Source organism: Ambystoma mexicanum, chromosome 13 (assembly GCF_040938575.1).
Source record: "Ambystoma mexicanum isolate Mex_15411 chromosome 13, UKY_AmexF1_1, whole genome shotgun sequence".
NCBI classification, from domain to species: domain Eukaryota; kingdom Metazoa; phylum Chordata; class Amphibia; order Caudata; family Ambystomatidae; genus Ambystoma; species Ambystoma mexicanum.
The window spans coordinates 669,507,699-669,521,612 of NC_090938.1; the positions used below are offsets into that span (position 1 = coordinate 669,507,699).

The 13,914-nt window shown below is 39.5% G+C and overlaps 1 protein-coding gene across 4 annotated transcripts in view; it reads left to right on the plus strand.

Annotated features, from left to right (window-relative positions):
* Positions 1-13,914, plus strand: part of MLLT6 (MLLT6, PHD finger containing) — a 1,444,709-nt gene that overhangs the window by 218,713 nt on the left and 1,212,082 nt on the right. For all 4 annotated transcript variants that reach the window (XM_069634689.1, XM_069634688.1, XM_069634691.1 and 1 more), the window contains exon 2: positions 11,951-12,030. In XM_069634689.1, the coding sequence (XP_069490790.1) occupies positions 11,951-12,030 (80 nt within the window). The remainder of the gene's footprint in view (positions 1-11,950; positions 12,031-13,914) is intronic.

Genomic DNA, 13,914 nt, shown 5'->3' on the forward strand with positions numbered 1-13,914 from the left:
CAAGGAGTGTTCGCAGAGTCTGCCAAGGCTGGAGTAACAGAGGCAATGTTGTCCTTGTAGTTTAGGAGGAGCAGGGGAACATCTGTTGGATGAGACTCTCACAGAGCAGGGCCTCCAGAGACCTCACCAGGTGATGTGGGAGAGAGGAGAAGAGTAGGAGGGAAGGAGTGAGGGGGGCCAAGGGGTCCTGAGAGCAGGTGGGGGTGAGAAGCACGAAGCAACTACAACACAATAGCAATGCAACCATCTAGAATCAAGTGTCAAGTATAAAGGGATATATACCCATTCGTAGTCATTACAGTATGCATAAAAAAAGCAAACCTGTAATATGTGTGCTAAATTTTAATTTAGTAAATCATGCAAACTGTAAATACTAACAAGCAGTACAAATGTAATACACATTAAAAACATAAGAAAAACAGTTCAAAACAAATATTCACACAACACATTACTTTCACTATAAAGCATTGATTTTACTATAATATATTTTAAAATGTATTAATAAAGTGTATAATGTTGTACTTTGATCACAATTTATAAAAAGGGGGATCGTTTGGCAGCAGCAAATTACCGCCCCATTTCACTTTTACAGTAAACAGTAAAATCTTTGTAGGACTGATATTAGGTGAAATGGAGACCTGGGCCAAATCAGAGGGTATAATACCAACATTTCAAACGGGCTTCAGGAGGGGCCTATCAACATCCCTAAATGGTATGGCATTAAGCTGTATAAGTGCAGAATACCTTTTGAAGGGTAGCACCCCCCTTTTTGGGGCCGGGATAGACTTGTCACAGACGTTTGACACCATTAATAGAAACCTGCTTTGGAAGAAATTGAGCAACTGGGGTGTCCCGCCGAACCTCTTATCGATCTTGATGGAACTCCATCAGAACCTGACAATGCGAGTCAGAATGTCTAGATCAGGGTCGCTGTCGGGTCCCATCAAGACTGAGAGAGGAGTGCGTCAAGGATTGATAGCGCCCTCCCTGTTTATTCTTTTCGTGACAGACTTGTATCAATGGCTGCAAGAGATAGGCCTAATTACGCCAAGAATCGGCAACACCAAAATTAACTGGTTGGCATATGCCGATGATGTTGTGTTACTTGACCACTCTCAAGTCGGTTGCAACGTTTGTTGTCCGCTTTGGCGGAGTATGCCCAAAACAATTATTTAAAAATCAACCAGAAAAATCTAAGGTATTCATCTTCAAACAACCTAATAAGGCCACCAAGTCCTACTCTCGGGAATTGGGGGAACGGCCCATTGAAATAGTTACGCAGGTAACCTACTTGGGTGTGCAAATGCAAGCCTTCCCGACGAAAAGCCACATTCTTGCAACCATTAACGTAAAAGCCATAAATCTGGGGTTGCAAATGAAAAGTATTTGGCTAAGGTTTTGTAAATTCTCTATCTAGCAGCTAGTGTGGTTCTATATCGGAAAAGTGGTAACGATCATCTTATTTCGTTTAGATTCAAACCCGCTATCTCTCGACATAGAGTGGGATAAAATCGAGGTTAAGCTCTGCAAAAGAACCACGAGTTTACCTAATTGTGTTCCCACGGCCTGCCTAAGATATGAATTGGGCATGACTTTGTTAGCATCTTGGATGGAGTGGAAATGGATGTCCATGTTTAGGTTAATTTTTTTTACATTTCATTTTTATTTAAACAGTTGTTTTAATCAAGATGATTCTTGATTTTTCAACTTAGAAAATTCAGTACATTTAAAATTAATACATTCATTTTTTAAATACATTATACAAATTTAGTAAGTCAAACAATTAAAAAAGATAAATCACAATCTTACATAAAATGTTATGCTCCTTAGTCTACAGTTTAAACAATAACAAGATTTCTAACCAAGGATATAAGAATATAAAATGCATGCATGATTAAGTAAAAAATAAAATTAGAAGTAAAAACAAAGAATAAAGAGAATAAAAAAGAGAAAAAGAAAGAAGAAAAAATAAATTATAAAGAACCATTAATGAACCTGCATAGACACATCTGTCATTGCTTGTAATTATTTCCTTCCCAAGTATTCTTGTAGTTAACCAAGAACGTTGTTTATCTCAGGTACATGCACATACATTTTTATTTCCCCGCCATCATCTTATCCACAATGTTTTTATAATTTGCTCTTACACAGCTCCTTCTCGTTTTTTAACAACTCTAAGCCATATAGGAAGTTAAGAATTGCATATTGCACCTTCTTACTAGTGGTGTGATATAAAAGTTCCCAAAAGCAAATAGTATTCAAATTACGATGACCTTCGAATAGATGTGTAAAATGTATCACTCTCAGATGGTAAAGCATAGGACATTCTGCACATAGGTGACTCATGGTTTCAGGCTCTAGCTCACAAAATCGACATTTCATCTATTCTATTGATATTAATCTATGTTGGTACAATAATTCACGTGTAGGCCACAGGTTTAAACAAAAGCGCAAGTAAACATTCCTATGGCGGGAATTAGGGAACTGGTTCAAATAGCTTTCGACTATACCATATCGTTTAGGGACAAACGGATTAGCCAAAACATTTTTGTACTTAAGACATGCCTTTCTCGTTTGAATCAATCATATTTCCAGATACAAGTTATGGCTTTGTCTGGATTTTCTATCCGGAGCTTCATTGAAATTCCTGTATTTAGGATGATCTTCTCTATTACTTTACGCCATGATAGAGGGTATGATTTTGGCGAATATAACAAATAATTTGCCAACAAGTGTAACAAACCATTTTTGGAATCCACCATGATACATTTCCGGTAAAAGGAGCACAATTTCCATTTGTATATTGCATACAGTGATAGCAAGCCCAGCTTGTGTCTTATTATACTTATGGGTTCAGATTTTGGAAGATTGAGTACGTGTTTCCAGTACTCCCCCTCGAGTTTTGCCCAGTAATTGTAGGATCTTTCGGGCCAAGCTTCCGATCCATACCTAATTACAGGGGTCACTTTTTGTTTATAGTAAATAAGAATTGGGATAATGTAAAATTTACAAAATGTAATCTTAATCAAACGGGCTTGTGAGATAGCTGTACGCAATTTACATCTGATGTGCAGGTCTAAAGTACCCTGGCTTTGCTGGTTGGTCACATGAGTGCCCAAGTAAATATAAGATGACTCAGATCTCAGTAATACATTTTGTAATGGCCATTTGTGTTTGATGTTACATTGTCTGGTATTTCCAAATTGTACTACTTTAGTTTTCCCAACATTAATAGTGATACAGTTTTTCTGCGTGTATTTATCAAGGGCATTAAGTAAAGATTTTAGGCCATTCGGAGTTTTAGAGAATAAAACCATATCATCTGCATATAGAAGGAATTTTATATGCATTCCATTCATTTTGGGAGAATGTGCATTAATGTCCATAAAGGACTCATTAATGTCACTTATGAAAAGATTGAACATTGCTGCTGCCAATAAACAGCCTTGCTTTAGACCACAGGCAGTATGAATAGGATTGGTTACCAAACCGTCGGCGTTCAGTTTGACTTGAATTGTGGTATCTGAATGTAAATCGATCACCCACTTTATGATATACCACGGGCAATTTTTATCCATTCGTTTTTTATATAGTAATTCACGTGATACTGCATCGAACGCCATCCGAAAGTCTATAAAAGCTGTATATAGTGGTAGGTGAGATTGTTCTGACTGGCGTATTAAGCTATTCAATGTAACAATATTCACTCCTGTTCCGAAGCCAGGTATAAACCTTGTTTGAAAGGGGTCACGATAGTTATTTGTGTCCAACCATGCATTAAATTGTTTCAGTACCAACCGTGAAAATATTTTGCCCGGGCAATCTAATAAAGCAATTGGTCGTTAAGATTTTGGATCGGCCCTTTTGCCCTTTTTAAATATTGGTACAATTAATGATTCAAAAAAGGTAGCAGGCGCCCCTCTCTCGAAAGAACAAGGCATGATAACCTGTTCAGTGGTTATTAACCACATTGAGAGTTCGCAGCCATTGCTTTTTGCTCACTGTACCTTCACAGATGGGAAATATCCATTTGCATATCAGTCTTTGTCCCGCCCACAAGGGCAGTCCAGCACCGAAATGCTATGGCAATTCCTCTCTGAACAAGAGTACCACCAGCAACCCCATACACGTGTTTCAGCCTTGTTGGGCATCATCAGTGAGGTGAAGCTGAGCCTCTCTAAGCACAGTGAGCAGGGAGTCCACGTCTGGTTGCCCCCAGGTAACCTAGGGTGACCAACCCCAAGTTCCTTTTCAAAAATACAAAAAAGGTAGCAGGCGCCCCTCTCTCGAAAGAACAAGGCATGATAACCTGTTCAGTGGTTATTAACCACATTGAGAGTTCGCAGCCATTGCTTTTTGCTCACTGTACCTTCACAGATGGGAAATATCCATTTGCATATCAGTCTTTGTCCCGCCCACAAGGGCAGTCCAGCACCGAAATGCTATGGCAATTCCTCTCTGAACAAGAGTACCACCAGCAACCCCATACACGTGTTTCAGCCTTGTTGGGCATCATCAGTGAGGTGAAGCTGAGCCTCTCTAAGCACAGTGAGCAGGGAGTCCACGTCTGGTTGCCCCCAGGTAACCTAGGGTGACCAACCCCAAGTTCCTTTTCAAAAATACAAAAAAGGTAGCAGGCGCCCCTCTCTCGAAAGAACAAGGCATGATAACCTGTTCAGTGGTTATTAACCACATTGAGAGTTCGCAGCCATTGCAATTAATGATTGTTTCCACGATTCGGGTACCTGTCCTCTCCCGAATATGTACTTAAAGATTTGATGTAATATATCTGCCCATTCCTGTGGATAATCTTTCATCATTCCATTGTGTAGTCCATCAGGCCGCATGGCTCGAGAACAGCTCAGATTGTTGATGCAAATCATAATGTCTTCGATGTCTATCCGAAAAGAGTATTGCATCGCTTGGCATTACTATATTTCACTTAAATTCTCCAAATGGAGAACAATATACATCTCTTAAATATTTCTGCCAAACGTCTTGAGATATTGCATTAATTTGTGCTTCACCATGAGTCTTATAAGTGGCATTATTTAAGCAGGCCCAAATTCCACTGGTAGATCTACTTAGAATTTGTTTAAGCATCAGCTCACCGTCACGTTGATGTTGAATAATTCTGCGGTCTTTTCTCCAGGCCTTATAATTCCTTTTGAGCTGTTTTTTCCCAACTCCTTTATCTACACCCAATTGGTTATTTAAGCATTGAAGGTCACTCCGTAACATCGCCTTACGTCGTTGTAATTCTACGTCAGATACATGACTGTGTTCTATCTTGTTCTTTGGGTTCGATGACGTATAATCTTAAAAGGTTTGCATTAGTTGCACGTAACACTCTAAGCCATTGGCGAGTGGAGACCCATAGACCTCTCCAATGTTGGTTCCAAATTGGGCAAGTCTACATCGGTTCCAACTCAAACGGTTACCTTGGTTATTTACCAATACATTTCTCACATGGGCACTTTGTTGAGTGATCTGGGCATTCAGTGGAAGCTCACACGATAAATGCAGTACATTATGGTAACTAAGATCCGATGTTATGACTTTTAGAGTCCTTACATGTCTCAAAAATCAACTGTCTACAAATATGTAATCTAAGATGGATTGCTGGTGACCCCTCTTCCATGTAAGTTGTGGAGGAATGTCACCTTCTATTGTACCATTCAGCATTACAAAACCTCGTTCTTTCATTATTGAGGACCAGCTTAGTTCATCATGTATGAAATCAGAATCAGCATTAGTAAGAAGGTGTAAGTTTAGATCTCCCATAATTAAGGTATGTAAAATTTGCAGATCTAAAAGTTGTTGATCTAAAATAATACATAGGTCCTTAAAGAACTGATTTGCTGGTATTGACTGTTTGCTCCAGTAAATATTAATAATGGCAATGGCCATGGTGCTTCCAGAGAGTTTTGCTATAAGAAAACAGGGGGATGAGGACTGACATACCACACAGGTTAATCCTGTGGTTTTTTTCACTGCTATTAAGGGGCCACCTTTGGGACGCCCAAGACATTGTCTACTGGCAGGTGTAGTTATTATCGAATGGGAGTCCCATACTGGGGTATTCCTCAGCCAGGTTTCCTGTAATGCAATGGTGTCATAAGCACTCATCTCAGCTTCCCATCAGTTTATGATATGGTTGTGGCCTTTTGTATTCCAGGAAATTACACTTATATTTTCATTATTTATAAAATGTTATGATCTTTCCCCAGGAAATTGTAATTCTGGGAATTAATTTACATACTGATAGGTTTGTTCTGTTCCTGATCTTTGAGTGGGTCTATAAATATGTATTACTGTTTTTTCCGTCTGAAATGTAGGTGGAGGGCTAGCTTGTGATAGAATAAAGCCAAGATTGTATAAATCCAGTCTTGCTTGCCATAATATATTTGCGACTAGGGCAAATTTCACATAAATTTTAGCTTCATCTAAACTTGAATTGCTACTAAATTCCACTGAATCAATGTGAGAGGTTATCAGGTTCTTTAGCAGTGGTATTTCAGCACAGATGTTCAGTATGCTTGTTCTATTTAGCACAAACTGGGTACCTGGTAAGTCTCTGCATTTCAATAGTAGGCAAGGGTAGTTTTTATTACTGTTTATACGCCCAGTCTCTGTCTGGATATTAGGAGCAGGTTTTTTCGCAGTTACCAGTGGATGGGTAGTCAATGTTGCAGAATTTGTAAAGGTTCTTTGCGCTGGTCTATGGCTTTGAGACAGGCTTTGTGGACCTCGTAATAACGTCGTAATATAAGGGAAAGCTGATCTCTCTTTTATCTCATCGTTTTGCATTTTCCCTTCATTCTCTGTAATATAAGTATCAATAGACAATTTTACCATGTCTCTTATCTCTTGTGTCATCGGTTTCTCAACGCTAAGTGGTAGAGACGGTACTGCTGGGAGATCAACTGAGTTACTAAATTTGTGAATTCCAGCTTGAGATTTTAAACTGGAGAAAAGTGGATTCAACTGCCTTTCATCTAGTTTAGCAAGTATATTTGGTATATTTGTCTTTAGAGAACACGCTGTTACAATCTGTGCAGGCTTCGGTTGTGGTGACTTTACAGAGCTTTGCATTACATAGGATTCGATAGAGGCACGAATTTCGTCCCTGAGTCTATCAATACTTAACTCTAGCGTGTTTGTGCTTGCTAAATTGGATATATTAGTAGATGGTACCTCAATATTTTCGTTGACACATTTAGTTTCTACTTGGCGCTTGTCAGTGATATTTCCCAATCCTTTCTCAGTAGTTTTTGCTCCTTCATTAGTGGCTACTCTACCAGAAAGAGCCACTAGGTCATCTAGCGGTTTATATGTCATTGTGTATTTCACGACATTCTCTGGAGTCGTAACAGGGGCTTTATCATTGGGATTGATTTTATGTTTGGGTAAGTGCCTAATTGCTTTAACAATCCTTCTATTTTTTTTCTTTGAATGCGCTTGGAGAGAATCTTTCATTGATTTTCAAAGTTATCCACTCGGTTTGCCTGATTACTTCCAACAGGGGCAAACAACACAAATATATTGGGTTTAGTTAGAACTAGCTACTGATTCCTTTGGTGAGCTCACATTGGACGGTTCTGTGTTTGGAAGTTCGCAAGGTGGTGGCTCTGTTCCACCACTGATATTCCCTATCATAGGGATTACTTTCACAAGTGGTAATGAAGGTTCTATAATTTCAATTCCTTCTCTGGTTAACCACATCAGATCCTTTTGACACCTGGCTCTCTCGACAGTGTTCGCAATCCCTTGTTGTTCAGATAAGTCTTGATTAAGGTGAGTCTTGTGTGGTAACGTGCCGGATGTTGGAATGGGTCTAAGATGTAGTTCTATACAGCATATTTTGTCAGTGAGTTGTTCAATCATTAAGGTTTGGGCACTCCTTGTGTTCTCTAGTGTTTCATACACTTTTGCTATAGTTAATAGGGCTGTATTCCTGGCTCCTAATGTATTATTCAAGGCCGGGGGTTCTGGAAAAGAGGAGCGTGTCGATTGACCTTTATGGATGAAGAAATCTGGACCCTGTGCCATTTCCTGAAATCTAGAACGCCTCAGGGTTTGAGCAGTAAAGGATAGTGATTAATTCACGAGATTATCTTGAATCTCTACTGATGTATCTTCTTTTGCCATAATTTTACATGATGATGGACTAACTGAAGACCTATGTTCATCGCATGTAGTGACGTTATTGTTAAGGTTGTTTTCCTGTAGTTGTATTAAATCCCCTGTATTAGAACAGATGTATAATATGTCTTGTTGCGGACTGGATTTGCTGGATAACTCCATAAAATCCAGTGCTTCTTCATCTATTTCTCCTTCCATTGTCAGTTGTTCGTGGGCTTGCCATAATCTTTTTTGGGCTGCCACCGAACAGCGGACTGGCTCCATTAGTTTTACGGCAGGATCTGGTAGAATTGGTACTGTTGCATTAGGGGGACACAATTCTTCTGTAAGGGAGGCAGATGCCATCGTGCTATCGGTGATTTCACCCGATAGTTGGACCATCTCTACTTGTAATGAATTAATTGGCAGTGAGGTATCATTATTCAGAACTGATTCACTCATTACGCTAGCTATAATTGGTTTTGTAGATGGGGCACTGTTCGGGGGTATAGATGTATTTCTTGGAACTGCTTTGTTACTAGTTTTATTTCCATTACATTCAATCCCGGGATTATAGTGCTATGCTCACCAGAATCTTTACTATAGAACAGACGGATGTCAGAGGCGAGTGATATCGATCAACGTGGCATAAAGCCTGCGTGTCTCGCTACAGAGGATACATGCTTTGCTCTTAAATTGGATGCATTCACTGCTGCCATTCTTTGCTGTCCTTCGATAGGTGTACATGATGGAATAGTGAGTGGCATTCCGGTTTTTAGAGTACCTTTTTTAGTGCCCATTTCAAGGGCAGCAGCACAGTACAGATCACAACACCAAGCTTAATGCAGTATCTACTATATCTGTTCAATAATCGATATCAAGCTAGCTGTTAATGTGCTATAAGAAATACGAAACGATTTTTTTATTTTTTTTTTTAGAAATAATGAGGATAACTATACAATATAGTGCAATAAACACAATTGGATATATATAATTCAAAAACTTTTCACCCGTCAAACCTCAGCACTCATCAGACAGCCACTGACAGCCTTTTACGAACAGTGCTTCTCGAAAAAGCGCATGCGCAAAAGCGCGGGTTTGTTAGTTTTTAACGGGCTTGTGGGTAGAAAATGGGCGGGGCTTAGGGGACTTAGAGTCTTTTCTCTGTTTTGGGAAAAGAATAAGGAAAGAACAAACAGAATTTGCCAGCAACTTTCTAGTCTCTGTGCGTTATCACAGAGATCGTTCGCAGCTCGTCCCGTATTAATACAATGTCCACTCCAGTCGCTTGATCCGCAAGTCTGAGACAGCTGAAGCAGAACGACGTGCAGCCACTGACAGCCCTTTACGAACAGCGCTTCTCGAAAAAGCGTGTTCCCAAAAGAGCAGGTTTGTTAGTTTTTAACGGGCTTGTGGGTAGAAAATGGGCAGTGCTTAGGGGACTTAGAGTCTTTTCTCATAGTTCCAATGCAATGTCCACTCCAGTCGCTTGATCCGCAAATCTGAGAGAGCTGAAGCAGAACGACGTGCAGCCACTGACAGCCCTTTACGAACAGCGCTTCTCGAAAAAGCGCACGCCAGGTTAATCATGGATCCACCAAAGGGCTCCCTCTATGAGGATGTGGCCCTATCAATGCGAAGAGCCGATAATCCATTTCTTAATAAGCTAAGGTGAAGGTGTTCTGACATATTGGTCAACTCAGACTGCACAATCGATCTCCTTGTCCTAAATCCATGTAAAGTAAAAGAACGTATGAAACAAATGGACTGGATAAGGACAATTGACAAAATAAGATCGGCCAAATTATCATCGTCATTCTCAATATTGGACAAATGAAGGTCGCAACTACCTCCTTACTTAAATAAATCCTCAGATCCAGTTTCTAGATCTGAGTTTCTGAGGTTTAGATTAAATCTCTTTCCAACTCTAGAGATTCTGAACACTAGAGATAAAGAGGTATAAATCACTGATATATGCGACAAATGTGATAAAAAAGCAACACAGTCCATTAAACATCTACTGTCAAAATGCCCTGTACCTGGGATTTGAGAATGGCAAAGATTTCATAGATTTGTTCATGATATACAGTGGTTGGAATCTGATGTGTTCTGGGATAGACTAGCCTCGGGAAACAAAACCTTTTTGACTGCTGAAGTTGTTCTCCTTCCGAAGGAATTGAATTTGGGAGGAGCTAGGGTAATCAAATCCCACAATACTTGATGTCAATTGGAGGAGACATCTCTTTATCCAGGACTATTTTCATTTATGGTTAAAAATAAAAGGGGAATCCTTCTGGAATAGCCTGAGTATTCTATTTTGATTTTTGGTGGTCTGTTTCTTTACTCTCGCTAAACAAAGGGCCTCATTACGACCCAGGCGGTAAGAGATTACCGTCTTATTACGAGGTCCCTTTGCGGGTCCCTACCATAACGGCTGGGTTTACCAGCTGTTAAGTACGGGACCCGCAAAGGGACTTTGAAGGTAATTACGGTATGGAATGGGGCGGTAATTCTGCCATTCACCATGGCGGAATCGGTAAAATACCGGCGGCAACCATGGCGCAACTAGCGCCATGGTTACCGCACGGGTCGTAATGAGGACCAATGTCTTCTATGCCTTAGTGTTTTTTTTTCTTCCTCATTCTCTACGTATATAGTTTTAGTCAATGCAATGATGTTTGTTTAACCCATTGTTTTATTTGAGTAGTAATCATGAATTTTAAAATATTTTCTTTGAAGTATTTTAATTTATGAAATGTGTATGATGTAGCTGTGCTAAAAGTCATAATTCTCCTTTTTTGTATGGCAAAAGCACAATAAACACATTTAAAAAAAATTATGTACTTTTAACATTATTATTTGTGATGTTTGTAGACCGGTTTTTGTTGCGGTTTTTGTTGGTTTAACATTCACTCTTTTGTACAAAATGTGGTTTCAAATAATATATATGTTGTCTGCTTGGGGATAGGAGCTTGGGGATGATAGGTGGCAGAATTAGGTGGTGGGTTAGATCGGGGTTGGGGAAACACCCCCATTAAAAATAAAACAACCACAGGGAAAAATGCACGAGTAATGTGCAAACGAGGAAAGTGACCTTGTTTAAACCATGTACATCTGTATCCTACTTCCATCAAAGTCCATTAGGCCGCCTCTTGGCACTGGCCACGTTTTGATAAAATGACATGAAACAATGCTCTCAATTTGTTTGGTTCTAATATATAATAGTCCTTCCCGCTTGGATGACCGAAAGGGAACGGTTGAAAAATTTGGAACAAAGGCACCGATCCATTGAAAAACATTAGCAGTGGATTATGAATATTTTTGGGAAATATGAGATTTGTCAATGCTGACCTGCACCTTTCTTCCAGAAAGGGCATCAGGTTTGGTTGTCCATTTCAAACCTCTTGTTACTCTGAGCTCCCTGCACTTTTAATGCCTTGTCCACGTCTCATACATAGACATTTGAAAGAAAAGAGGGTATCTGGATCCTACTCAGTATGAGGATCCTACTACTTCTTAATTTTTCTGCATTCAAGGCATATCCTTAAGATTCTTTTCGGGGCTGGGTGTCCAAAGAGAATTATTCATCAATCTCATGTCATGAATAATGTGACTTCATTGTAAGCAGAAGGGGACAGTTGTGTGAGACTCTGCTTTATATCTACCTGTTATTATACCTCTAACATTTTATATTTTCAACTTATTATTATGCTATGATTTATATCTTGCAATCTAACATACTTATGTATTTGACCATTAAATTGTTTCATAAAAATACATTGATATATATTTACCTGCATCTTCATAGCCTTTCCTTTTTTCCTAGCTTGCTACGGTATTGTCCAAGTTCCAACAGGACCCTGGTTCTGCCGAAAATGTGAATCCCAAGAGAGAGCCGCCAGGGTGGTAAGTGTAAACTGAAATCTCTCCTTGAAATACGGACATTGTAACACCACTGTTTAAAGAAACACTCGTGCTGGCATGAAGGATAGCTTTAAAAGGAACAAGAGCAGAGACTTCACTTAGTGGCCCACACAGCATGCAGATCCCAAAGACTGCAGAAAGATGTCAGATTACTGCAGGCTATTTCGCTTCCTCCATGTCCTCCAGCAGTATATGTTGCAGAATTTCTGTCCTTCAGAGGTAGAGGGGTTCCCACGCCTTTTTGTGCATTTTTAGGAACGTTGGGTTTCACGATTGCTCAGTGTAACATCTGTAAGGCCAATCAGTTCTATCCCAAATGTGTTAGAATTAAAAAATTGAACATACTTTTCAAGTAATTGTTGTATTCGATTCCAGACAATAATGTAATTGATATATATTCTCCATATGATAACGCTGTTATTGTAATCATTATTACTAAGTGCAAATTCCTTTTGAAATTTCCCCATGAAGAGGTTGGCAAGAGATGGGGCATATTTATACCTCGTTTCCACCCTTTTAGTATGTTGGTAATAAAGTTCATTTTACAAAAAGGCATTGTGTTTCAAGGTAAAGCTAAAAAAATCCTTGATCGGTTCAATATGTGTTGCATGAGAAGTTGAAAATCCCCTGTAAGTATAGTCTAAGGCGTTGATTGCATGGGCATGCTCTATAGATGTATAAAGCGCCTTCACATCAAGTGTGGCTAAAAGATAACCTTGTTGCCGCCCTAAATGCTTGAGGAACTGGAGCTCTTCGAGCACTTGTTTTATTGCATTATCAATGTATTTAGACAAAACATCAGTCGCCCAACTGATACCACTAACAATCGGGCGAATACCTGAGAGTGTTGCAAATGTTTTATGAATCTTTGGCAAAAAAGTGTATGCTGGGCATGGTTGTCTCGGTGGTTGCAAGGAAATATTGTTCATCATCAGTTAGCAAACCCTAACAATACCATTTATCCACGATTGTTTAACTCCTGAATTACTTGTGTGGTAGGGTTGGATGCAAGTTGTTTGCAACATCCCGGTATGCCTAAATGTGGTGGGCCCATATGAAAATAATCTTCACGATAAAGAATTACAACCTTGCCACCCTTACCGCCTTCTTTTACTACGATAGTGGTGTTACTGGAGAGCGTTTCTAAAACCATTCTTTCTTCAGCAGTCAGCAGTCAGATTGGATCTTGTACCATGCTTCCTATTGGGCTTCCTGTCCAAACATTGATGTATTTTTCAGTGCACAAACATACTGCCCTAAACAGCTTTATACTTACAAACTTAACGAAAAGGCTGATTATCTAAATTAACATGTTTTACATTGACTGTTCACCCACTATACTTTATTTATGATGCATGTCCAGAGGTAGACTGGTAGTCATTCATAACCATTCAGCCCATCATTCACTCCATTCTTGGGCCCATGCCATTCTGTTACTCTCCACCACTAAGCAATGCACCAAGTACTGCTCTCAAAGACTTTCCATTCCTGCTCAATACAAAGAGATGTATGTGACACCATTCTTGAAACAGTCAACCTTGAATCTTTCAGCAAGTATTACTTGAATGAATCTTGATGATCAAAGTGTATGTGATCTGGTTTTCTCAGGCGTTGTGTGCAGAAGAGCACCCATTTTCAGGATAAACGCTGACCAGTCACCTCCATTCGATTCCTTGTGTTCCATTTTATTGTGTGCAATTATCCACAAAAAGTGAAGTGGACTTGGTTTTCCCAGTGTATTCCAAAAGTATCTGTTTAGGAATAACATAGTACCAAAGCAAAATACTTTAGTGAGTCCAAGACACTGCAGCATGACTGTATCTGAAAATCCACTGAACAGACCTTGTACTCTGAAACCTGTGCACC